General features: G+C 38.5%; 1 protein-coding gene across 1 annotated transcript; it reads right to left on the reverse strand.

Annotated features, from left to right (window-relative positions):
• Positions 1–27,131, reverse strand: CYP39A1 (cytochrome P450 family 39 subfamily A member 1). The gene is made up of 12 exons (XM_060785339.2): positions 26,829–27,131; positions 24,166–24,301; positions 20,851–21,025; positions 17,933–18,082; positions 13,317–13,410; positions 11,864–11,962; positions 9,647–9,737; positions 8,703–8,836; positions 7,890–7,985; positions 7,007–7,095; positions 4,396–4,483; positions 1–350 (listed from the first exon to the last, which is right to left on the reverse strand). Exons 1-12 carry the CDS (start codon positions 27,006–27,008, stop codon positions 279–281), a joined length of 1,404 nt encoding a protein of 467 aa, XP_060641322.2. The 5' UTR covers positions 27,009–27,131; the 3' UTR covers positions 1–278.

Here is a 27,131-nt window from a genome sequence, read left to right on the forward strand (position 1 = left end):
CAGTTGAAAATCAGAAAACATTTATTTATTTACTTACTATATTTATAAATCACCCTTCTCACCCCGAAGGGGATTCAGGGCGGCTTACAAACTACAGCAAAAATTCAATGCCTGATCATGCACATAACATTAGCATTATCTAAAAAGGCATTTGTTGTACAATATACTCGAAGTTCTATTTTCAAATCTGGGAACTATTTGCAAACAAAACGTAGCACAGGGGATCAATGACTTTTCACTTTTGTAGCACTAGTAAGGAACTGGATTGGGCATCATGCTTATGTTCTCAATTTATAATGAATTCTGCATGGTCCCTCGGGTTGTTGTGTGCCCACCAAGTGGAGAGGGCTCTGCAAAAACAGGAGGAAAAATTATAAGAGGCAAATTATTTACATAAACAATATTCAAGCCACTTGATAAAACCCAAACAGAGCTTAAAATTCACTTTTTAGTTACTTCTGTTGTATAATCAAAAACAGGAAAAAATTAAAGTGATAATATTCATTATGCCATTTTAAACTAAGATTGAATTCCAAAGCAGTTTACATTAATTCAATATCCACCACAAGTGACTTAGTCTAGAGCATTGGTTCCCAACATATTCATTTCACAGAGGCTCAGCAGCCACTCCAGGGAAATAAAATAAATAAAAATGGAATGAAAGTATAATCAGAACTAGAAATCACATCCTGAATGGAAATTTGCCAAATTGAATTTTGCACTTCCTCTAGCAGAGGCCATTGGATCGTTCTGCTGCCCCTAGCTGAAAAATTATTATGGTGCGACATGGACAGACAATGTGGCTGAATGGGGCACTGGTCTGTCGCTCATACTTTTAATGGCCCTTCCTTGAACTGAATGTCCATGTGATTTCTTGGAATTGCACATTCAAGAAGTTTCTCGTTCATTCTTGACCCTTCGAGAATACCTGGAATCTACTCAAAGCTTCTCGGAACTGAGCTCAAAACGTATAGGAATACGAGGTCCTTGTAGATTTGACATCTCACACCGAACTTAAAATCACATTTCAAAAGCAAAATCTACCAGCGTTTTGCCAGCATTTACAAGATAAATTAAAAATGTTGTCTGAGAAAGTAAAATTACGAGGGTTGAATGAAAAGTAATGCCTCCACCTTCGTAATGCCTCAACAGATGGCAGTACTGGTATGCGGCAGGTACTGGCTTGTTCGGTAGACTCTCCTCTACAATTCCATTTTGGTGGGAAGCCTTAGCATTGAGTGGTTGTGTTGTTAATGTGCGAAATATGGAACCCTGCGCAGACAGTCGGTCAATGCGACTTAAGCAACGTGCAGTCATTGAATTCTTGACAGCAGAAGGTGTAACCCCAAAGGAGATTCATCAGAGAATGCAAGCTGTTTATCGTGATTGTGGTAATGTGAGTACTGTGCGTCGTTGGGTAAGTTTAAAGATGTTGAGGTGGGAACATCTGACTTGTGTGACAAACAAAGAGTTGGATGTCCTGTGACAGCAACCACTGAGTTTCACAAGCAAAAGTTTGACAGATTGATTCAGGACGATCGTCATATCACTCAGAGAAAATTTTCAAGCATAATCAGCATTTCGCAAGAATGTGTGGGTCACATTATTGTTTTGCCTGGCTATTGGAAGATCTGTGCATGATGGGTATGCCAGGATGCTGACACCTGAAATGAAAGCGCACAGACTTGAAAATTGCCAGGAATTTCTCCCGCATTACGAGAATGAAGGTGTCTCCTTTCTCCATTCAATTGTGAAAGGAGACAAAACGTGGGTACACCATTATGACCCAGAAACGAAGCATCAGTCTATGGAATATCGATACAAAGACTCAACCCAGAAAAATAAATTCAAGACACAGCCTTAGGTGGAAAAATCGTGGCAACAATGTTCTGGGATGCGGATGGTGTGATTCATGTTGATTTCCTTGAACGTGGAACAACAATAAATTCAGAGTATTACATCACAACGCTGGGAACTTTGAAACGATGGCTAACAAGGGGCCAAAAGGAAAAGGGAAATGTTTTCCTGCAGCATGACAGTGCCAGAGCACACACTTCACATGCCACCACAGGAGAACTTCTAAGACTGGATCTCACCACCTTATGGTATCCTCCATACAGTCTAGATTTAGAACTGTCTCACTTCCATCTGTTCACAATAATGAAAGAAGATCTGGGGGACATCATTATGCTTCTAATGAAGACGTTGAGAGAACTGAGATTCTGGTTGTGGAAACAGAGTATCCACTTCTTCCATGACAGCTTCAGAAAACTTGTTCATTGTTGGCAGAAATGTATCCAATTGTCTGGTGATTATGTGAAAAAGTGAATAGTGGTAGTTAAAGAGCACATTCTAAGGATTATTTCTGCGTTCGATTTATTAAAATATTCCCATCCAAACCCAAGTAACAAAGGTGGAGGCATTACTTTTCATTCAACCCTCGTAGCATTGCTGCCCTTCTCAACTACATATCCCTGTGAAGCAGGATTCTCTACCTATGCAGTTACCAAACAAAATATTTAAATGCAGAACCAGGCATTTGCCTGAAATTATCATCAATTGTGCAAAAACAAAAAATGAGACCACAGGTGTCTCATTTAACATTTATACGCTATTTTATGTTATGTCTTAATTTAGGCCTACCATTGCACTACAGTGCACTCAAGTTGTTTTAACACAAATTGATGTATTGAACGTTAGAAGAATTTTTATGTATGGCCAAGTTTTGACAATATCATGTGGATTGGTGGTCATTGAGAATAAATTAAGATATCATGGTAAATTTTAAAATGTTTAAAATACAGTTCGTTGCATGTGCAATTGCTCAGATATCTCTTTACACTCCTAGGAGGAGAGCAATAACCAATCTCGATAAAATAATTAACATTAGAGACATCACACTGGCAACGAAGATCCGCATAGTTAAAACAATGGTATTCCCTGTGATAATTTATGGATGCAAGAGCTGGACCATAAGAAGAACGAGCAAAGGAAGATAGACACTTTTGAACTGTGGTGCTGGAGAAAAATTCTGAGAGTGCCTTGGACTGCAAGAAGATCAAATTGCAAGAATATCAAAGATGAAGTACTTTGGCCACATAATGAGAAGACAGGAAAGCTTGGAGAAGAGAATGATGCGGGGGGGGGGGGGGATGGAAGGAAAAAGGAAGAGGGGCCAACCAAGGGCAAGATGGATAGATGGCATCCTTGAAGTGACTGGATTGACCTTGAAGGCGATGGGGCTGGCAGTGGATGACAGGGAGCTCTGGTGTGGGCTGGTCCATGAGGTCACGAAGAGTCCTGAATGTATAAACAACAACAGCAGCAGCACTATCTATCCCCTCTTCCCATAACACAACTCCTAAATACCATTAACTTTGGAAGGCATAGGGTAGGCCTAAGGGCTGCACTATAGAAATTGATTCTAATAAGGGCTCCATGAGTTAGAAAGGTTGGGTACCACTAGTCTAGAGCATGTATGAACAACTTGGCAGTAATGAGGGGTCGAAAGTAAAATAGGCTAACGCTCTTTAGGTTTTTAGTGTTTCACTCAAGGTTTGCAGCAAGAGAGTACTTTTCCCTCTGAGTAAGCTACAAATTGGAGTAGTCCTAATTTCCCCACCTCCTCTCAATGTGGTGTAAGTCCTTTTCTGAGGGAAACAGGGAGTGCCTCAATTCTTGCCTCCGCTGCTCTTCTTTTCTCTTTGCTGCTGGGTTGCCTCTGTTGTCTCATCTTGCTCCAGGAGAAAAAACCGGCACCTCTGCACTGTTCATTTCCCTTTTGTGAGGGAGGAACTTAGGTTTGCCATGAATACTCCACAACAACTTCACAGCAAAGCTAAATTTCTCCCTCAGAAATGAGGGAAATGATCAGTGCAGTGTTGGCATTTTCTTTCCTCCTGGAGTAAAGGAGACAACCGAGGCAAACAAAATAGAAGAGCAGCATAGCCAAGTTAGTTGGGTAACTTTGGTGCACAGAGAAACATGTAGTGGGAAAACACTTGGAGGAGGGAATGGTGGGTTCCGATGGTCACTCTGCTGTAATCCTGCATGTCATCTTCCTCTCTAAGACTTTAGACTCAGAGCCTCTGAGGGCTGAATCAAATCATTGTGAGGGCCACATCTGGCCCACGGGTCACATCTCATAATGGTCTGATCTAGAGTAAATTAGCCACACTGAAATCAACTGAACTGCAGGCGCTCACGACAAGCTTTTCTCACTTCAGCAACGCCAGAGCGTATCTAGTTCACTCTGGATCTAAATAATATAAATAGGTGGATGAATTTACACATGGCAGAATTCCTCAAGAAGAAAAAAGGAGTAAAATATTGCAGTTTCAATCTTTAAACTGTTCAGAAAGTTTATAAAACAACCCCAAATGAGAAGGACAATACCTCTTTCGGTAGTGGATCCAAAAGACTACATTCATATTTGCAAAGGAACAAAACAACTAGAATATGAATTTCCATGATAGCAAACCACCTAAAACAATACAAAAGAAAATAACATATATAAGTAAAAAATATATATTGAAAAACTCTCCAGCAGCGTGCAAAGAATGAGGAAGTACTCCATCTGTGTCATAAGTGGATAGTGAAGTGACAGCTCCCCCGGTGGCCAGAATTCAAAAAGCATACCTTCATGAAACTGGAAAGTTAAATAGCCTCTGTGTCTCTGTCTATATATGTTGTGTGTCTATGGCATTGAGTGTTTGCCTTGTATGTGTGCATTGTGATCTGCCCTGAGTCCCTTGCAGGGTGAGAAGGGTGGAATATAAATACTGTAAATAAATAAATAAATAAATAAATACACACGCTTGGTATATACTGTGGAAGCAGAGTAAGTTAGTAGCACATGAATCCAACTTAAAAAGATGAAAAATGTGTCATTATTTTGTTTCTATTAGAATCAGTAGGAATAACTTCAAGTACCATATGCCTCGAGGCTCATGGTAGTCAGAATTAGAAATAGGGGTCTTTTCACACTATGAAATATTAATTTTATGGCATCTTGGGATTGTTCATTGCAAGAGGGGCCTTCAGAGTCTTCAGCCAAAGAATTATCCTCTGGTACCCTTGGACAAACCAGAATTTCCAAAAGGATTCCACAACTTGCAGCCATGGCAGTCCAACTGGAATCACCTTGTAGTGTGAAAGGGCCCCACGTCCACAGTAAGACAAGAGTTATGTGAATTCCACTGAATTAATGAATCTACTGTGGGATTACCAAAAGGACTGAGAACTTATGTCTATGTATGATTTCTCAAGTTCATTTGCTATCTTACTTTACACTTTTCACATCTCCAATTTGATATTTAGCAAAAATATAAAGGATAATAATAGAAATATTAAGCTGTTGTAGTGACTAACTATGAATACAAGAAGTTTGCATATTTAGTCAAGTCAAATTTGAATCTGACTGGGATAGCATAGCCCTTACAGGAATTAATTTAACCTGTTGTTTTGATTAATTGTATTTTCGAAGGCTTTCTGGCCAGAATCACTGGGTTGTTGTAAGTTTTTTGGGCTCACAACCTCTGAGGATGCCTGCCATAGATGCAGGTGAAATGTCAGGAGAGAATGCTTCTGGAACATGATCATACAGCCCGAAAAATTTACAACAATCACATTGATGATATTTTACAGTATTTAAAGCATATTAATGCGTAAATCAAACAGGACTTGCTTTTTTAGCATAGGGGATTCTCAATTCCTCCTAAACAATAGCCCTTTTAATTTCATTACCGAATGTAATATTTTGTATAATAATGTATTCTATGTTAAATGTTAAAATAAAAATTATCCTCTCTGTGAATAGAATAAACATTCACATGTGCAAGAAATATTTGTAAATATAGGGTTTTAAAATCTAAAGGTGGGTGTTAGAAGCCATTTTAGTGTTGGATGCACATTTGTAGAATGTTAAAGTGCAGTTTGAATGGGCTTATTTCCAAGATCATATAGTTCTACTTCTGTGCAGTAATCTCCTAACAGTGCATACAGCTCATTTTGTGCTAGTAATAATTTACCTATTAAAAGGTGCTGTTTTGGTGAGAGAAGGCAATATTCAACAAGGTTAAATGGCTTGCTCTGTTAAAATATTGGGGGAAATACATTAACACTTTTAGACAGTTGGTCATATCTGCGAAATGGGTGTATAGACTCCTTATGATATCAACAAGCATACAGTTTCAAGTTAGCTATTCGATTTCCACATTAGCAGCTAAATATTCAACACAATGTAAGCTAACATTAAATCAGTATATCCTGCAATAAAAATAAATTCTCAATTTATAATGATTGAACTATAATATTAACAGTCATTCAGCAACAAGGCTTCCTGCCATTATTATGCATTAGAGATTGAGTCTGTCTTATCTGAAATACCTGGGACCAGAAGTTTTTCAGATTTGGAACACCTATCTTGGAGATGGGACCCAAGTTGAAACACAAGGTTTATTTATTTATCATATAGAGTTTAAGATATGTGAAACTGATTGAAGAAGTGAAAGCTAATGATCAGATAAAGGATAAAATGGACAGACACCTGGACTGGCTGCTTTGTAAAGTTGGAGGGAGAGGGGAGGGAAAAAAGGGGCAAAAATGTAATGGTTTATGGGGGGTATATAAAGTAAGTTTATTTCTATGTTTTAGATGGGTACCATTGCAATAAAAAAAATTTAAGTGCTTATATATATAACTTGAAAAATATATACAGTATTTTAAATAATTTGTGCATAAAACAAAGCTTGTATACAGTGAACCTCCAGAAAGCAAAAGTGTCATTATCTCAGCTATTCATGTAGATAATTTTGGAATTCCAGATATGGGATGCTCAATCTGTTTCATTATTTATTTTGCAATAATCTATACTTTAAACGACCTGCACTGGAGCCGCACCAACACTTTACTAAAAACAGAATATAGTCTATAGGACTTTGAAAAGAACTAGGACTGAATTACAGTGTATGGCTGTTCTATAATAATCTGCATCTGTTTCACTGACCTCCCGGGACACTGGTGAGCTCCGCTTCCAAATGCTACAAAGCCTTCCAAGAATTGATTTTTCTCTAAATTTGCTTCTTTCCAACGGTCCTATAGAAAGAAAACATTTTAATATCCAATTTGTGTAAAGAAGTTGAATATTATTTCTCAAATGAAGCATGACCCTATACAAGGATAAGGTTTTGGCACAAAATGTATGTTGTCCATACAAATCATGAAGGTGAACAACAAAATGTATGTTGTCCATACAAATCATGAAGGTGAACAACAAAATGTATGTTGTCCGCCTTCATGACTTGCAGAGACAGATTTTATGTTTCACAAGTCTGATTTATCAGTAAGTAACTAGCTGTCCTCCTCCAAGGGCAATGTGATTCTGAAATTCAAGGACAAGGTCCAAGGACAATGGGTTCTGAAAATTGACTGGGAAAAGATAAAGTCTGAGTCATACTGTCAGAAGTATGAAATTGTTATATAGTGCTCAGTGTATTGGAATAGCACTGAGGTCAAATCAGCAATCCTCAACAGCAACACAGCACAGTCCAATGCAGGCATGGGCTAACTTCAGACCTCCAGGTGTTTTGGACTTCAACTCCCACAATTCCTAAAAGCCTACCAGCTGTTAGGAATTGTGAGAGTTGGAGTTCAACACACATGGGGGGGGGGGGCAAGTTTGCGCATGCCTGATTCAATATCATTGTCATTTCCCCCTTTCCAGTAAATTCCCCAGTTCACACAGTACATAAGTGGGAATCAGACATGCTTTCACTAATGGAATTAACAGGAAGCAATGTAGTATGTCTACGCAAAATGCTCCATACTAACAAGAGGACAAACAGATAGTTTTAATGCTTTCTAATGCAAAACAGCTCTCAATAACTTACTGGCTTAAAAGTGTTGGGTTCGGGAAAATATTGTGGGTTTCTATGAAACCAATATGGAGACATCACCAGCAGGTCACCAGTAGGAATAACAAAATTCTAAAAACAAAATAAATCTATTTTAAAGGGTACAAATAGATAATTTCAGTATCTGAGTCAACAAACCAGCAATTAATGATGATTATATTGGGCATCTGTGGTCCTCAAGGTGCTTTTCAACTTCAAGTTCCATAATTTCTAATAATTGTTGTGGAGAACCGTGAGACAAAAGCATTTGGAAGGCCAGAATTGCCCACTTCTTCCTCAAAAAATATGGGCAGACAGTATTACAGGAGACATTGTTGAAGCTAAATAGATAATGTGTGCCTTCAGTCTTGTGTGCTTTACGTAATGAACTCTGTATTCATTCTTAATATTATTGACTGAAAGGATTTTGACACATTAAATAAGAACTGGATCCCAAACTGGAAAGAACTGATAGCCAAAGTGAAGGGGAAAAGAAAACACAAGGAACTAAATCAAACCATAACCATGATCCAGCAATTAGAATAAAAACCAAAATTAAACCACAAATGTTCCCGGGGGTGAGGGGATAGAGGGAAAGGGAGAGGGGCAGGAAATAAAGTGAAAAGTATAAATAGGAAACTAAGATAGACCCAGAAAGGAGTAGAAATTGAGCTGTACCAGAAAAGTATGTAATCCCTTTTACATGTATGTACTGATTTTGTTTCTTTAATAATGCTGCAATATAATGGAGACAGTTATACTCTACAATCCAATATTTTTAAGGACTTCAGCACACTGCTACAAACATACCTGAACATTTATTGGATTTGTTACTTTCTTGACAATGGCACCTGGTGCTCTTAACCGCATTGTCTCCAAAATGCACCACTTGATAAATGGGAGGTTCTTAAGATCATCTTCAGATACGCTGACAACTTCTTTTGCTGCAAAAATTTATACAACATTATTTTCTCTATTTCTTTTTAGCAACTTTTTAATATTTTAATCCCAGATGGGAGGATAAAAAGAAGGGGTCTTAGATAGGGTCCCTTCTCCTTATCCTCTTAAGATGGGAGGACAACAGAGCTTGTGGACAGTGCATAGATGAGAAGGAAATGACAGAGGCAAAGAGAAAGGATGAGTGGCAGATGCAAGAAATGAAGTCCTTCTTCTTTACTTCCTCTAACGTAAATCTATAATGGGCAAAAGCTGCAACCACTATACAGTGGGAGGAGGGGGCAAAAGAAGTGTCAACATGTTGAAATAACATTAAGCCTTTTCCCACCAAATACTGTATTTCCATTCGAAGTGGATTTAAACTGCAGCAAATCAGAGCTGGGTCTTGTTTGGAAAGTACGAGGCAGGCAGGATTTGGCACACTAAAGCATGGCACACTAAAAGCATTTGGCACACTAAAAGCATTTGGGAGGCCACAATTGCCCACTTCTTTCTCAAAAAATATGGGCAGACAGTATTACAGGAGCCATTGTTGTAGCTACTAATGCTGACATTGGGATACATACAGTAATATATTCTAGTTGTAACTTTTCATTTATCAATATAGCATGTCTTTTACAAAACTTGTTTGTACCGATCCATGTTTGTTACAATATCTATTTTGTGAATGTGCACATGCAGTCATTTTGTGGGAAAGCCTACGAAAACCCCTTAAAGAGGTGATACATAATAGAAACACATTATTTGTTTTAACCTATTTAAAAATACTTATCAGTAATATGTTTTGGCATATTTACCTGCTCTGCCATAAACAGATTCTAGCTCCTTCATGACACTTTTGTAGAAAGGAGGACAGGACAGAATAAACGCAAGGGTCCAGAATGCAACCTAAAGGAATACCAAAGGAAATTGTCAGAAGCAATAATCTACTAACTTTTAGATCTCATAAGCCAGAACCTACTTACACGCCTTTAAAAAGGAGGCTGGCTGAACATATGCAAAATGGAAATATCGATGGCTATTAATCACAATAGTAATGAGCTACTGCAAAGGTCAAAGGCAGCATCTCTCTGCATGCGAGTTGCCGAGGAACAACAATGAAACAAAAAAGGTGTCTTCACCTCATGCTCCTAATAGGGTTTTCCGATACACTTGTTTGGCCTCTGTGAGAAACATGATAGTGAAAAAAGGTAAATCCTCCAGGCTATTCAGCAGAACTCTTAAAAAAATATTTCCAAAATCAAACATCATGGGCATGATCCTGTATGTCACGATACGTATGTACAAGGGTTATCCAAAAAGTAATATTACAAGATTTTTAAAAAAATACAAAAATGAATATACTTTAATAAAATATACATGGATTGTAGCATACAGATTACATTATTTTCCCACAGAATCACCATTCACTTCAATACATTTTGTCATCCGTGGGATGATTTTTGATGACTGTGGCATTGAAGTTTCCCTCCGCCTTTTTCAGCCAGTTCATCACTTCAATTTTCACCTTGTCCTCGTAAAAGTATTTGCCACCTATGTGTTCCTTCAATTTAGTGACCAGATTATAGTCACTGGGTGTGAGATCAGGGCTGTGAGAGGGGTGGCTTAAAACATCCCAACCAAATGAAATCAACAACTCTTGTGTTGCATGAGCAGCATGCGGACAAGCATTGTCATGAAGGAGACAAGACTCCCGCTGTCAGCATACTACGACGTTTGTTTTGGATGGCTCTACAAAGTCTCTTCATGGCCTCACACAATATTCCATACCCATTTTGTCACATGCTGTGTTGACATTACATTCTCTCCTCACCAGTGATTGGTTCGTCAAGGTCCTGCCTGGAAGTAGACTACTTAAAGGAAAGGAGTGCATGACATATTTTCAGCTCCATCATTCTCCTCAAGTAATTCAAACCTCAGTAGATTTCAGCCTATTTGTACCACAACAGACATGTTTGTAAACGATCCACTAGCTCTAGCTTGGCTTCTTGCTCTCATTGCATGATTCTGGTGATGGCTAATATGGAATGCACACTCGCAGGTTTGTCTAGCTCTTGTATGAAATGGGAACTACTTGATATCTGAAATTGAGACTCAGCAGTTGTCTACATGGATTCTAGCTTAACTTCTCCAGACTCCTTGCCATTGGGAAATTGTTTAGTCCAGTTTCTGAATCAGCAGCTCCAGACTCACAAGCCTTATTATCTTCTAAGCTCAAGGATTTTGGGGGGGGGGGGGGGGGGATGACAAATTTGCAACTATTAATGAAGAATGCATAAGTTCCCGTTCCCTGTGAGAGAGTGGCCTCACCTGCAATAACCTCCAACATTCAAGAAGAATATTGACAAGCTAAAATATGTCCAGATAAGGATGATCAAAATGGTCCTGCCTTCGGATTGGATTTTAGAAGTACCCGTTCAGTCAAAGATTTGGAAACCACAAATCCCTTTGAGAAGCTGCTGAGGGAGCTGAGTCCATTTAGTTTGGAGAAAAGAAGGCTGAGAGAAAGGGATATGAGATACATATTGAAATATTTCAAAGAGTGCCCCTTTGAGGAGTGGGAAAGCTTGTCTTCTGTTGTTCCAGAGACTAGGACACAAAAATTGTAAGAAAAGAAATTCCACCTAAACATTAGAAAGAACCTTCTGAGGGTCATAGCTGTTAAACAGTGTAATATCTTCTACCTCTGAGTCCAGTGGAGGCTTCTTCACTAATGGCTTGTGGTCATCTGTTGGAAGGACTTTGATTGTGTCTTCCTGCCTGGCAGGGGTTGTTCTAGATGCCCTTGGGGGGTCTCTTCAAACTCCATGATTCTGTGATTCTATTATGAGGCTCGCCTTTAAGTGAGTAAGAATAGAGGGCACTACCCTTCATTCTTTGAATACGATGTTCCTGCTTCTTGGCAGGAGGTTGGATTGGACAGCCCACGAGGTCTCTTCTAACTCTATGATTCTATGAATATTTTAAAATTCAATTTACTAATTTGAGGGATTTCCCCCCAACACCATACTTACAGGAACTGCATTTGCTTGCGATGCCCAGAGGAGTAAAAGACCGTAGTTAGCACTGAAGTCTTTTCCTTGCAAGGTATCCAGGAGCTCCTGGTATGTTGTCTATTACAAAAAAGAAGGAAAAAAGAACACAAATTTGAACACAGTGTAGTCTATTTACAGCAACACCAATATTTAAGTCACTCCACTGGCTGCCAATTAGTTTCTGGGCAGAGTTCAAAGTGTTGATTTTGACCTTTAAAGCTCTACATGGTTTGGGTCCAGGTCACCTACAGGACTGCCTTTTCCTGTACAGCTTGCTCCAGACACTGATGTCCTCGGGCCGGTGGGGGGGGGGGGGGGGGCTACTCCAACCAGTCACATTCCAATTGGCAAATGTGACCCAGAGGATATTTTCATTCGTCACCCCAAGACTGTGGAATGACCTGCTGGAAGAGCTCTGACAGCTAAATGAGCTGTTGGAACTTAAAACAAATCTGAAGACCCATCGCTTCCGGCAGGCCTACCCAGTCAGTTTTAACAATGAATTTTAAACACATACCTTGTGTTTACTATATTTTATGTTGGAAATGACAACCTTCTTCATGCCTTCTCTAGTAATGTTTATCTATGATCGTGTTGCTTACTGTTTGTATTTATGTTCTGGTATGCAGCTTTCTTTATTCTATGGTTCCTGACAAGTTATAAAACATAACTACAGGCAAGCAGGCTACAGACTCCAGGCTACTTCAAATCTCAGATCACATGCTTGCTGTTTTTCTGTAGAACATGTCCTAGCTGTATGGCACAGATAATTATCTCAAAGATATTTGAAACTGGACTAATATGTTTTTGTACTGTGTGTGCTGAACGCATGATTAAATCAAATATGTAATTTTATCAAAATGCATAATATAAAACAACTTCTTTTATGGGAGAGTATATATATTTTGGGCACTGAAAAACACTTCTAAATTTTTGCTGTTTTTATGCACTGGCAAATCTCTGTTTTCCTAACAGATCAGAGATCACAGATTATTCAGTCTAACAACGAAAACCATTGCCTTGCAAAATTATATGTAGTTGTCTGCAATAAGAGAAGATTCTACTCTAAAGGGGTTTTGGCTCTTTTCTGAAAAGTCACGTTTTTCTAAAAAGCTATGATCTTCAAAAGATTATAAATGACATGTTCCATTTTTTTTAAAAAATGTGTATTTCAATATATGTATTTCATAGGAATATGATTTAATGTGTCTATTTTATATAATGTTTGATTATGTATTTGTAGTTATGTTGTGACCCACCTCGAGCCACAAGGAAGTGGGTAAGAAAAAAATTATAGTCATCTTCCAAAAGCAGTGATTTTATACTACTGCATCTAAGCTGCTTTGCTGCACCTAAGATGCATCTAAGCTGTCAAAGAGTGAATTGTTAAGTAATAGTTAATATCAACATTAACAGCATTATGGGAGTTTACCTTATAAGAACCATCTGAAGGATTTGTTTTATTTGCATATAACACAACCTTTTCAAAACTTTTGAGGAGCCACTTTTTGGATTTAGACCACTTCCTACAAAGAAGGGGAAATAATTGATGAAATGCATCTGGATACCTTCACTCATAAAGTCATTCAACATGTTTTCCACAGGTAAAACGCTTTACAAGTGATGCTGGGTTGCCAAATTTTATCACCACAGTAGATTACATGTTTCAGGTTTGAATAATATATACTCATTTTTTCTCTGCCTCCAGCATGAGACAGCTTTGTAGTCTGAGAAAGCAAAGCCATTCAGTAGCTTGGAAAAAAACCCAGATCTATGTTTTGCAAGTGTTCTTCCCACTGGGTGAACTGAGTAAGAAACTCCCTCCCATTCTTATTTTTCTCTTAAAACCTTTTTCTTGCCTCCAAAGAAATTAATGGAGCAATGTTGTGTCCATCTTCCTGTGAGACCAGAAAACAAGCTTTCAATTCACACTAGCCAGTAAAGTGAGAAAATCCTGTCTTGCTGGTCAACAGGAGCAGAGTGCAGAGAGAACTGGCAGTACTACATTCTTCCAACTCCAGTATTGCTGAAGTATTGGAAGCAAAACTGATCAAGGCAGCCTATATTCTTTGTCTTCATTCTATTTATAGAAACCTAGGGTTTATTAGCAACCATACTTCAATTTTCACTAGATCTCGAGTTATAGTAAGAAAGAGGAAATTGCAGGGACCCACAGAATTAAACAAAAGTACATAAAATGACTTTTGTGTTGTTCTCAGGAGCTATTGCAGATTGGCAAAAAACTGACTTCATCACATTGAAGCAGGGAAGTGTTTGGTAGAATAAAGCTCAGTCTGACTGTTTTGAAATGAAATGGATGATTTTCCTACCTTCATGACACTGTTAAATGTATCTGTGTTACTCAGTTGAACTCAGCATTCTTTCAGTAGAATTGCCATCACACTGTAATCGCTAGGCACCGCCCGACATCCCTCCCCAGTGTTCTTTGAGGGGGAAAAAAGGCCTCTCTTTGAAATGTCATCTGTCTTCAATTCCAGAAGCAGGGAGGGGGGAAAAGCAGCAATGCGCTCTCTCTGTCTCGACTGCACCACAGAGAAGGGTGTGGACCTTGGAAAACTATAACTCCCAGGACTGCATAGTATAGAGATATGATATTTAAAGTAAGGTCCATCTGCATTCATTTCACAGTGTAGATGCACCCAGAGAAGCTTCATGGACCTTGGGAAACTGCAATTCCCAAGACCATCTCATGGAGACATGGCATTTAAAGTAGGTTCAGCTGCATTCATTGCACAGTGTAAATACACCCAGAGAAGGGTATGGATCTTGGGAAACTATAACTCCCAGGAGAACTCCATCGCATGGAGCCATGGCATTTAAAGTGGGGTGCAAGGGCATTCATTCCATACTCTAAATGCACCAAGAGAAGGGTATGGACCTTGAAAAACTATGACTCCCAAGACTGCACATCATGGAGACAAGCAGAAGAAGAGGAGGAGGAGGAGGAGCAACAACAACAACAACAACAACATTTAAAATGGGCCCCAAATGCATTTATCTTCCAAGCCAGATGCAATCAGGGAAGGGTATAGACCTTGGGAAACTATAACTCTCAGGACTGCATAGTATGGAGCTATGGTATCTAAAGTGGGGTGCAAGGATATTCATTCCATATTGTAAATGCACCAAGAGAAGGGTATGGACCTTGGCAAACTATGACTCCCAGGACTGCACAGCATGGAGACATGGAACAATAACAGCAACAACAACATTTAAAATGGGCCCCAAATGCATTTATTTTCCAAGCCAGATGCAATCAGGGAAGGGTATGGACCTTGGGAAACTCTAACTCCCAGGATCACATAGTTTGGAGCTATGGTATTTAAAGTGGGGTCCAAGAGCATTCATTCCGTAGTATAAATGAACCCAGAGAAGAGTATGGGCCTTGGAAACTATAACTCCCAGGACTGCACAGCATGGAGGGATGGCATAATAATAATAATAATAATATAATAATAATAATAATAATAATAATATAATAATAATAATAATAATGCTTCTGTCCTGGATTTCCCATGCAACACAAGGCAGAGACATACCACGGAACAGAACGGAAGGACCCAGAAAGGCTATTTTTAAAAAAGAAATTGTTCTGGCAAAGTAAAAACTTGGTGATCCAAAGGTAATGCTTTCCCTAACAAAGGTACTTTCAGCTCTTCCCACAATGTCCCCTCCCACAAATTGGGGAAACATTTCATTTTAAGCCTGAGAGCAACAAATGCCAACACATTACAGAATTGGCCAAACATCCGGATCATTACCAAAAATTCCCTTTCCCACCACTTCCTGAAACTTTTGAAAAAGAAAATGCTGGCTCCCATGCTTAAAATTCGCAAAGAATGTTCTATACTACACTTGAACCCAACTTAATGTGATTAACATGGTGATTTAGCACATTTTCAGTGTACTACTTAGTGGAATTTAGTAAATGTGATGAAGTGGTGAATGAGAAAATCAAGAGTCAACCTTGAAAATGTACTCCAACTACCAGACACTGAATAAATAAACACGGCCAGGGTCAACTGCTGGCATTTGCAGCTGCAGGGCTAGATAACCCTGGGCATGAGTAAGCAAGCAGCAGTAGGAGGATAGCAAAATATGACAATTATGCCTCTAGTTGTCCTTTGTTTTGTTTTATTTCAATTCTGGGATCCAAGTTAAACTACTGTATGGAGAGAGACTTTACACAGACATATTCTGTCTGTGTCATAACACAGTTTCTAAAATTCAACAAAAATAATTGTTTTTTATGATGTTTCAGACACACTGAGAAACACATGTACTACCATGCCCTTCATTATTTACAAACAATCTATGAACTATCTTCTACTTCTATGGACAATCAACATTCACTTTCAAAATATAGAATTATATTTATTATTTTCAGGCTTTGCAGACTTTTGGATATGTGACCTGGTACATATATACACACATTATGTTTTGCAAGACTGTCTGTTCTATTACAATGGACTCCACTTTTTTGTGCTGCTAACACTCCACTTTTTTTTGATAGCTGAAGCAAGCACAATTTAGAAGCACCAGTGGCTATACAGAAATCTTGCACAATAGTTTTGTAATGAAGTTATCATTCATGTTTCCATATCTGTACCTCTGTTTCTGTTTATTAGTCAAGAGCTGCAAGCCTCTGTGTGTATACCTATTAAATCTCTTCTTATTTTGTCTCTTCCCATACTAGTTTTACTAGCTTACAAACATTTAATTTTTTAAGTATTCAGAATTTTGATGTAAGTTAAGTCTGCTCAATTTTCAAAAGAGGAATATAACTTCTATTCAAGAAGATAGGATGTATCACAATAAACTAACATGTAATAATATTGTTTTGTTTTGTTTTGTTTTGACAGTTTCTATCTCTGAAATATATACTATACCACCTGGTATTCATTGGTGGTCTTCAATCCAACTACTAGCCAGTGCTGACCCTGATTATTTTCTGGTGCTTTTAAAGCAGTTGTTTCCAACGTAAGTACCAAAAGAGTTACGAATCTGTTTCTGGTCAACTTTAGATTGGGTTTGGTTATTTGAGATGCTGATTAAGAAAATTGCATTAAGACAGACCACATCAGCTCTAGTTTCTGATACAGAACATATGTCATCCAGTAGTCGCCATCTCCTCATCCATAGAAAACCATATTTAATAATCTAGAGCTGATATGGTCTATCCAATGCAATTTTCTGAATCAGCACCCCAAATAAACCCAGGAACGGGCCTAAAAACAAAGACATCAAGAAAAAAAGTTTTGGTTGGGTTGTGTTATTATCTGTGGATTTTATTAACACTCTTGTTAAAAAAAAAAAAAGAAGTCGAGGGGGCCGAGGCTTAAAAAAAGTGGAGCGCAAGACCCAAAAAACTGTCCCTAATAATTACTTTGGAGGACTAAACAGGGTCTTATAGAGGGCTGCTTTCCCATTACAACTGATGTGTGGCAATGGGAGCTAATAATAATAATAATAATAATAATAATAGTTACTTTGAGGGACCCTCCTTCCCCCTCTCACTCTCTTCCAACAGCACCAGGGAAGCCATGAGAGAGCAAGAGGTCAAGGGCAATGGTGCTGGCCTCCTTCCTTCCTACCCTCTCCTTCTCTCTCGCTCTCCTCCAATGGCGCAGGGAAGACGCCAGAGGGTGAGCAACAGCGTTGGCCTCCTTCCTTCCCTCCCTCTCCTCTCTCTCACTCTTTCCTCCAACGGCGCCAAGGAAGCTGCAAGAGGGCAAGAGAGCAAGGGCAAAGCCATTAACTTTTTTCCTTCCTTCTCTCCCTCTCCTTCTCTCTCTTGCTGTCCCCCAATAGAACTGGAGAAGCTGTGAGAGGGCAAGAGCAACAATGCTGGCCTCCTTCCTTCTTTCCCCCTTCTCTCTATCACTCTCCTCCCACAGAAGCACACACCCCCAGCCATGGACCTTATTTTAGGTCTTGCAGCCACCAGTGGGCTCTGGCCCACAGGTTGGGAACCACTGATTTCAAGTATTGAACTTATACTGTAGAACAGAAACATTACTTCTTTACTTCATAAAATATTCAGGAAGCTGGGTAGCGTATTCAAAGTCGTTATCATAGTTCTGAAAGTGTTCTTCAAATTCTTTGACATTATCCTTGGTTGTCAAAAATATGTCTTTTCCAAACAGGATATTCACTACCGGTGGAAACATTATGTGCCTAGAATAGAAGAAAAGCCAGCTGTAAAAAAAAAAACTGAATATAGTTGGAACAATTTCTAATTGTATATTTTAAAATTTATTTGGAATACCATATTTTATCATGAAATAGTCACCACCACATAATAGTAGCAACCTCTTTTTGGGCACCCTAAATCAGTATTTTCCCTTTCTTCGCATAATCATCACAGCCTTGATTCATTGTCCCAACATACTGCTGGCAGATAATCTGCATGTAGTGTGCACTGTAGCCTGTTTACAGCAGGGAAAACCACTCTGACTGCTGAAAACAGTCTAGCTAGAACAGGGAACACTCCAGGCTTCCCTCTTCTCATTACTTGCATCACTGTACATCATCTTCACTCATCTGCCTCCTTTTAACTGTGGTTCTTCTCTCAGCCAAATCCAAAAGTACTAGGCTGAAAAGAGGACAGTGCGTAATATGTATAATGAAACAATTTAGAGTGGCGCAGTGTCTTCTGAGAAGATTAAAATATGTAAATTTGTACTCTGGACACTGTTGTGAATTTGCTCAAGCTGTCTTCTAGAACACAATACTGACAAGATTTTTAATTGCATATTATTTGCTCCCTTCTTTTTTCAGCCAAAACAGGCATAAAAATGCAATTATTAAACCTTGAAATACAGTAGTCAACCTTTATTTATTATTTACTTCATTTCTATTCCACTCTTCTCACCCCGTGGGGGACTCAGAGGGGTGTACATCATACATGTAGGCAAAATTCAAGCCTCATTATACATAACAAATAAAACAATAGACAATATAAAATCACTAAAATCAATAAACATATAAATACACATTGTAAACCCCTTAACCATATTAAAACATAACAAACTCCCCTACACAAATGATGCATTCCATAATTCCCATAAGGATCGGTTACCTACCTGTAACTGTGTTTCTTCAAGTAGTTCTCTGTGAATCCATATTTGTGGAGGATAATGCGCCTGCTCAGGCTCTTATGAAAGCTTCCCAAGCTGTTTACTTTAAATTTTTGGCAGCAGCTCCACCCATTCCTCTCACAGGCATAAAAGGTGCCCCGACTCCTCACTCCCCAGTTCCTGATCCACAGTGGCAGCTAGAAAGAGGGACGTTTAATGTAGAGGGGAGGACGGGCAGGTTAGTGTGGATTCACGCGAAGAAACACAGTTACAGGTAAGCAAGCTGTCCTTCTTCCAAGCTCTCTGTGAATGCACACTTGTGGAGACTAGCAAGCTGTGGTAGCTGAAAGGCGGGACGAATGTCAAACTGACACCAGTATGTAAACCAAACATGGAAACTGCAGTGAAGTAAGCACTGGTCTTGCTACCGTGAGAAAATGGGAGTTGTGGTGGCAGAGAGGATCGAAGTGGTCTACAAACCAATTCTGCAGCAGCCTGAGGTGCAGATGGGAGAATTGTGTGGCTGGCATCATTGATGACATATGCCCCAGGAGGGCTTAGATCTGCGCTTCAAGGGACTGGAATCCTTGCCTCAGGAGAAAGGTTCTCTCGATATGGGAGCCGAACATCATCCCACTGAACTTGATGGAGGTAGTAAGGACCAAGTGGGATTTTTCTAGGGTCAGGTGAAGGCCTAGAGAGTCCTGTGTTTTCAGTGTGAGCGTGACTTGCTCTTCTAGCAAGCATGGGGATTTCGCTTTCAGAAGCCAGTTGTCGAGATAAGGGAAGACAATGTTACTGCTTCGGCGAAGGTGGGTCAGTACTACCGACATGCATTTTATGAAAACTATCGGTGCCATGGCGAGTCTGAAGGGGAGAACATTTAACTGGAAGGTCTGGGGAACTAGCTTGAATGAGAAGAACCTTCTGTGCACCAGAAGGATGCTGACATGGAAGTAGGCGTTGCATAAGTCTATTGCAGCAAACCAGTCTTCCCAGGCAAGAGGAGGAAGAATGGATGACACCGACACCCCATTCTGAACTTGCTTGGCAGCAGGGAGGAATTCAGGTCCCGAAGGTTGAGTATCAGGCGCAGGCCACCATCTTTTTTGAGAATAGTGATGTATCTTGAGAATAAAAGCATAATGTCTTCCATCGAGGGCATCAGTTGTATGGCGCCCTTGAGAAGCAAGGTCTTGACTTCTTCTTGTATGGTATGTGATGGCTGAGTTTGAAGAACTTTTCCTGTCGAGGGGAGGTCCTCGAATTCTAATGCATAGCCTTCTCAAATAACATTGAGGACTCAAGCATCTGATGTTATATTGTGCCACATGTCCAAATAGCTGGCTAAACAGTCCCAGAAAGGATAGAGTTTGGTATCGACAGTGGGTACCATGAAGGCTTTTATGCTCAGAGGTGGAATGGGCAGGGCTTCCACCAAAAATTTAAAGTAAACTGTCTGCTTGGAAAGCTTTCATAAGAGCCTGCACAGGAACAGTATTCTCCACAAGAGAACTTGGAAGAAGAATCATAATTTGGCTGCCTTATTTCTAACTGTATCATGATAGAATGTTAACTGCACTTCCATCACTTGCTGAAGGCCTGTTTAAACAGCCAGAATTTAATTGTTTCCTGAATACAATTTCTGCATACTAAGTAAGCATATACCCTCCTTTCCCTTCTGCATTATACTACTGTATATCCAAAGTATATTCAAAGACTGCACAGAAGAGAAACAGGTGTTTAGACAAAATAGCACTTGGAAAAACAGAAGGGCAACACTGTAAGGGGAAAACCAATGTATTGTTATTAGTATTTATTGAAAAAAGGGGAAGGTCAGTATGTCTAGTTTGTAAACTCGCTTACCTTACAAGATCTCTGAGCTCCTCTGTACCCTCAGAACCTAAATCCACCATACATTTTTGGAACTCATGACAAAGATTGTCAGATAATTCATGAACATTGGAGGCAGACATTTTCCCCTTCATCATGATATAAAGGTTTTTCCTATTCTTGTAGAAGATTTCTTCAGGAACAGAAACTTTAGAAAGCAATTTTTAAAACATCAACAACACACACACTCATAATTAGCATATGCATTAAAATTATCCTGAAAGTACCAGAATTAGCGAACACCATAATTTTTTTTCTTTCTGCATTTCAGGTTGGTTTCTCGTGGGAATTTAAATGGGCATAGCTGCCCCTCTTAAGATTTATAAAAATGGATGCAGAAACACAATTACATAGTAAATCCTGGAGCCAGTTTGAGACCCAGATGATGCTTACACAAACCAAAGAACACTGATGCACATTAAGAGTTTTCTTTCACACACTTTCATAGGTGTTTGTTGTCTGGCCAACACAGTTTGAAGCTAGTTTTGAACTGCATTACATAGGACCCTTCCAAACAGCCATATAATCCAGAATACCAAGGCAGACAATCCATAATAGCTGCTTTGAACTGGATTATATAAATCCCCACTGCCATATAATCCAGTTCAGTGTGGATTTTATACACCTGTGTGGAAGGTGCCTTAGTCAGTGTAGGTGGGACCTTAGTGTCAAGAAGAAATGGAAAAATCCTTACAAAAAATTAACCAATTGTTTAGTAATGTAGGACACATTTAATCCATCTCTTACACATTGTCCTTTCATCATATGCACATATAAACATGTAGACAAGAGATTGGAGCCTTGGCCACTGAACCACTTGACTCAGCATGCACCTACACTGTAAAAGCTCACGTTAATTGCCATGGCTCAATACTATGAATAATAAAACTTGTAATTTTATGTATTTCGTCTTGTCTGCCGAAGAGTGCTATGCCTCATCATCAAAGCTCCTACAATGCCACAACATTGAGCAAGGGTAGCTAAAGTATGGCAAGCTGCATTAAATCCACAGTGTAGATGCAGCCTCAAGTTTTTTTCTGTGAGGAAGGTAACAGGAAAGGTTTGAAATGAGTTTTGATGGAGATATCATACTTGAACATTTGTAGCAAACATACTGATAGCAAGTACAAACTCCTTTCTGATACAGACTGGAAATATTTAAAGTGTAACTGTCTGCACTCCATGGCAGGAGGTAGAACAAAGAAATGGTAAAGTTGTCTGAGGTCCTGACCTCAGAAGAAATGCCAAATGTATGATTTTGATTTTGTCACTGACTGCCTTGTCACAGTTAACAGAACTACAAAGGTTTGGCATTGTGATTGCCTTATTTTCAGTAGGTGTTTGCATATAACAGAGGCTGATCCTTGTTATAGACATAAATCTATTTGAATGGGAAGTTACAAAAAAAAACCCTTTGCTTCAACATCTAGTATAAAATAGAATTGAGCTCAAAATGAAATGAAATTTATTTTAAAGAATATGTGCTATTAATGGCTTTAGAAAAATGGTATGTGGTGTTCAAAAAGTTTAGTGGGTTAAGGAAAAGAAGAAGTGTTAGACATTATACTGAAAACATACACTGGATAATGGAAAGTACCAAATAATTTGATAGGAAAATTAGCTTGTGCTTTATATATTATGGCAAAGCCTTTGTTTGTAGAAATCACACAAAGTACAGATCTTTCTTTTTAAAATGGCTGTATTACAACATTTGACTGTCCTAATGCATAATTTGTGTTTGGGACAGAATACTTCAGTTAATAATAATAATAATTCTTTATTTCTATCCTGCCCCACCTCCCCAAAAGGACACATGGCGGCTCACAACATGAATAAATACAGTACATAATGTATAAAAAATAAACAACAAATAAATAATGAGGAAACAAAATAACATAAAATAAAATTGACAAATTAAACTATAAAGAGTAAAAACATTAAAACACATTTAAAACACAGTGTTTCTAATAGATTAAATAAACTAGATAGTTTATTTAGTACAGAATATGGAAAATGAAATGGTTTCCAATTGGCAAGGGGGTCAAGCAAGTCTATTTTATCAGTCTGTCTATCACGTGTAAAGCCTCACTAATTTGAGCTTACTCAACAATTTTAATAGTCTACTCTTCTGTCATTAGTGCTTTAGTCCATTTCCAGTTTGAGCAAACAAGTATTCTCACTGTTGTCACATACTGGAGAAGTAGTCCATTGTTACTATCCAATTCTTTATTCGTAACGCCTGATAAAAAACATTCCTGGTCGCCACATTGAAAAATCAAGGCATTGGGAGATGGGTATGTTTAACTTGGAGAAGGTTAAGAGGGGACATAATAGCTAAGTTTAAATATTTGAAAAGATATCGTGTTGCAAATGGAGCCAGCTTGTTTTCTGCTGTGCCAGCGATCAGGAAACAGTGCAGGGAAAAAAATCCATCTGAATATTAGGAAGAATTTTTTGATGGTAGAGAGCTGTTCAGTGGAGTACATTGCCTTCGAAGTGAGGTGAAGTCTAGAGGTTATTTTAAAGCAGAGGCGGATCGGCTATATCTCAGGAATGCTTTGGTTGTGTATTCATGCATGGCAACATGAGGTTAGACTAGATGGCCCTTGAGGTCTCTTCCAACGATGATTTTTAGAATCGCATTTTACTAAATAAGAGTGAGCACTTCTTGCTCCACCATGGCTCACAGCAAATTAAAAAAAAATCTGTAATAGCACTTTTATTTCCTTCCCCAGAAATCTCTACAAAATCAGTGTGAAAATAGGACAGAGGGAGACAGCACCAGGAGAATCAAAGCAAGCTAACACATCTTCTGCCCTTGAGACTTTTGTTTTGTCCCTTCTCCACTTTTTTTAGACACAAACTTGTGACTGACCTGTATGGCCCATTTATGTCTTTGTTTTGCTTATTCTCCTGATGCTACAGTGCTTATTCTCCTGATGATCAGTGCTTACTAATAGTTAAAGAACTGGTTTCATCTACGAAAACTACCCTTATGGAACGGATTTAGTTGCGTAACAGACAAAAGGTAAGAACCGATCTGATGCCTCTTGTATTGGAATTTGTCTTAATAACAGTTTCAGGGGAGAAATAAGTGGCTTCAGTCAAAAGCAGACCCTTCAAAGAATGGTGTAAAGTTAAACAAAATTCAAAATTTCAAGATCACCCTTAGTCCAAGCTCTTTGTCAATAAATACAGAAAACAAAAACTATACGCTGAAATTACAAATACACACACACACACACATATATATATGGGGTGAGGGGTGGATTCGAATAATCTACTTACCTGCATGCTGAACAGATTTTTGTACTGCCTGCTCAAAATCTGCATTTTTAGATGTAAAAAAGACTTGAAACCCTTCCTCTTCTGTAAGAAAGGTATATCGTTTCCCCAACAAATAGACTGTGAATACAGGACCATACTGCAAAATATTGAGCAAAAAAGATAAAACTATATCATAAGTTGCAAAATCATCATCACAATATGACAGAAGGAGAGGTGATCACCAATAACATTATATAAAGCACCAACCAGAGTATGACACGACTAGACTTAATGTCAGGGGAAATCCTTTACCTTTATCTATGGCGACGTTCCAGAAACATTCTCTCCTGACGTTTCACCCACATCTATGACAGGCATCCACAGAAGTTGTGAGACCTCTATCATGGATGTGGGCGGAATGTCAAAAGAGAATACAACCCAGTGATTTTGGCCATGAAAGCCTTCGACAACACAAACAAGGGTTCTTTTTCACACTTAATCATGAAAATCCATTGTATGAACTTAGACACAGTCTCAGCTCCAGAAAGCTTTGTTATATGAAGACCCTAAGGTTACCCTAAGTCAGGAATGACTTGGGGGAAAAAACCACAATAACAAGAATTAGCATTCAAGGTTCAATGTGGGAAATAAGGAATATTACATAGTTTTTGAGCAGTACTATTGTGGAAAAAAAAGATGGATTTTTATGACATTTCAAAAACTGCAAATTATGAAGCCCACATAGTTCTAAATATATTGCCTTGAATAGATTCATGTTCTGTTTTTTAGAAAGGAATTTATGAGGGAATTCTTATGTAATTCTGCAGGCAATGTGCAGCTTTCAAAATAGCCTGAATAGTTCACATGAACTTCAGTACCCTTTGCTTATATAAATTACTGCCACGATGGCAGTGTTGCCAAGAGCTGTTGGCTCTAAAGCTTCTGCTTGTTAAGAAACTGCAGAAAAGGACAAAGTAAAAATAAATGACCAATCCTCAAATGGGCATTTGTTAAAGGCTTGCAGGTGTAACTCAGATTTCAGTAAGATGTTAGTTTCTTCAAAAGTATTTAATGTCTTTTGCATAAATTAAATGGCAAATAGTCTATTGTTAGAACATCACACTGCACTTTAAATGAATCACAACCAAAGCTTTTTGAACTCATGAGAAGAAACAATCAGGAACAGCTAATCACATCTCAACAAAGGATTCCCTCAGGCAGTAATAAGGCACACCTAAAAACTGTCAGGCCATCAAATGCTAATCAAGGTGGCCAATTGAAAAATTCACACCTAGCTCCAACAGACAAGAGTTCTTTTTCCCACTCTGAACTTTCCACAGATATATAAACCCAATTTTCCTAGTTTCCAACAGACCTCACAACCTCTGAGGATGCCTGCCATAGATGCAGGCAAAACTTCAGGAGAGAATGCTTCATACAGCCCGAAAAACCTACAACAGCCCAAAGCTTTTTTAGTGTATAATTATGCTAAGCTGTTTATTCACCTTTCACTAATCTGTTTAATAGATCTATTCTAATTGGAATTAACCAACAGAACCCAAGCTATACAATTCTGTATCTGAAATTATAACTTACAGCATAGCTACATCAACAAAAATTGCAATTTGTGCACAATTCAATCCTAGAACACTTCCAGGAAGGGAAATGAGAGTACTCTGAAATAATAGTTTGATGAATTCTGACATAATACCCTTTACATTGCGAAGAGAAACACTATGTTCTATTTCTTGCTGTTAACAGTTTAAAGCAGAATGAAAAAAAATATCACAACTACATGTAGTATGCCAAATACACATTGAGCATCTTTTTATTCAGAATTCAAAAATCCAAAATACTCCAAAATCCAAAAATGTCACACCTTTGCTTTCTGGGAGTTCAGTGCACACCAACTTTGTTTCATACACAAAATTATTTAAAATATTGCATAAAATTACCTTCAGGCTATATGCATGAGGAATATGAAAGATGAATACATTTTGTGTAGAAACCTGATTCCCATATCTTATCATGTACGCAAATGCAAGCATCCTAAGCATTTTGGATACACAATGTTTAGTAATATGACATGTCTCACAAAGTGATACTCAATGTTGAGTAATATAATAGAACTACAAATGGATTTTAATTATGAGTGGTGTGCATAAGAGAGGAAAAGTACTTCCCGTATATAGATTATAACATAACTTTTAACTTTGCAAGGTTGACCACTACATACAAATTGGCAATGCAATTTCATACTTAGGGGACCTGTCATCCCAAACGTAAATCACAACAAAGTTTACATGAAGCAATTTTATTACCATTTCTTTTTCAAAGTTAATGTAATACAACAAATATTACAAACAGTAACATATTCTTGAATCTTCTGAAGAAATACCTACTCGGAATTGGTTCTTTGATGCAGATGAATTGGTTTTACTATACATATGATACTACCTTGTTGGTATAAAGAAAATCTTCTCCAAAATTTTGCATGCTTTGAAGGATGTCAGAGGCACATAGGAAGTAAAGCAATATGCATTGTGGACAGATGCAAAGAGATTTCCTCTTTCTCCTCAAAGCTTGATAGTACTTTGGTTATACAAACCATATTACATTGCTTAAAAGTCAAAAAAATTAAAAGCACAGATAGTGCAACACTCAGTCCTTTTCACCCTCCTTACCTTGAGTGTGGCTTGCTCTATAAATGTCAGGGGAGCTCTGCCAAACTGTATGGCAGCTCCTACCCAAGGGATCCAGCCAGAGATGTATGGTGGTTCAAGGCTGTTTCTGGAACGAAATAAAACTAGCCTGAGAAAAGCACCCAGGATTATGGTTAACAGAGCAGCAGCAACTAACTCCATTTTTCTTCTCCTCTTTGCACCAGTCGCTTTTCTAGCACTACCTGCCACCCGTGGGAAAACTGTTCAGATAGTGTCAGCGGAGGACAGAATGAAAAGGCTCCTATTCATAATCCTGCCTCCTTG

Source organism: Anolis sagrei, chromosome 1 (genome assembly GCF_037176765.1).
Source record: "Anolis sagrei isolate rAnoSag1 chromosome 1, rAnoSag1.mat, whole genome shotgun sequence".
Taxonomy (NCBI): domain Eukaryota; kingdom Metazoa; phylum Chordata; class Lepidosauria; order Squamata; family Dactyloidae; genus Anolis; species Anolis sagrei.

Excerpts from the sequence above, each read along its gene's own strand:
- CYP39A1 (XM_060785339.2), bottom strand. The coding sequence starts at position 27,008 with ATGGAGTTAGTTGCTGCTGCTCTGTTAACCATAATCCTGGGTGCTTTT. Across the intron at positions 11,963-13,316 it reads CTTCAGATGGTTCTTATAAG|ACAACATACCAGGAGCTCCT; the intron begins GTAAACTCCCAT and ends TTTTTGTAATAG. Across the intron at positions 4,484-7,006 it reads GCTCACCAGTGTCCCGGGAG|GTGGTTTGCTATCATGGAAA; the intron begins GTCAGTGAAACA and ends GTATTGTTTTAG.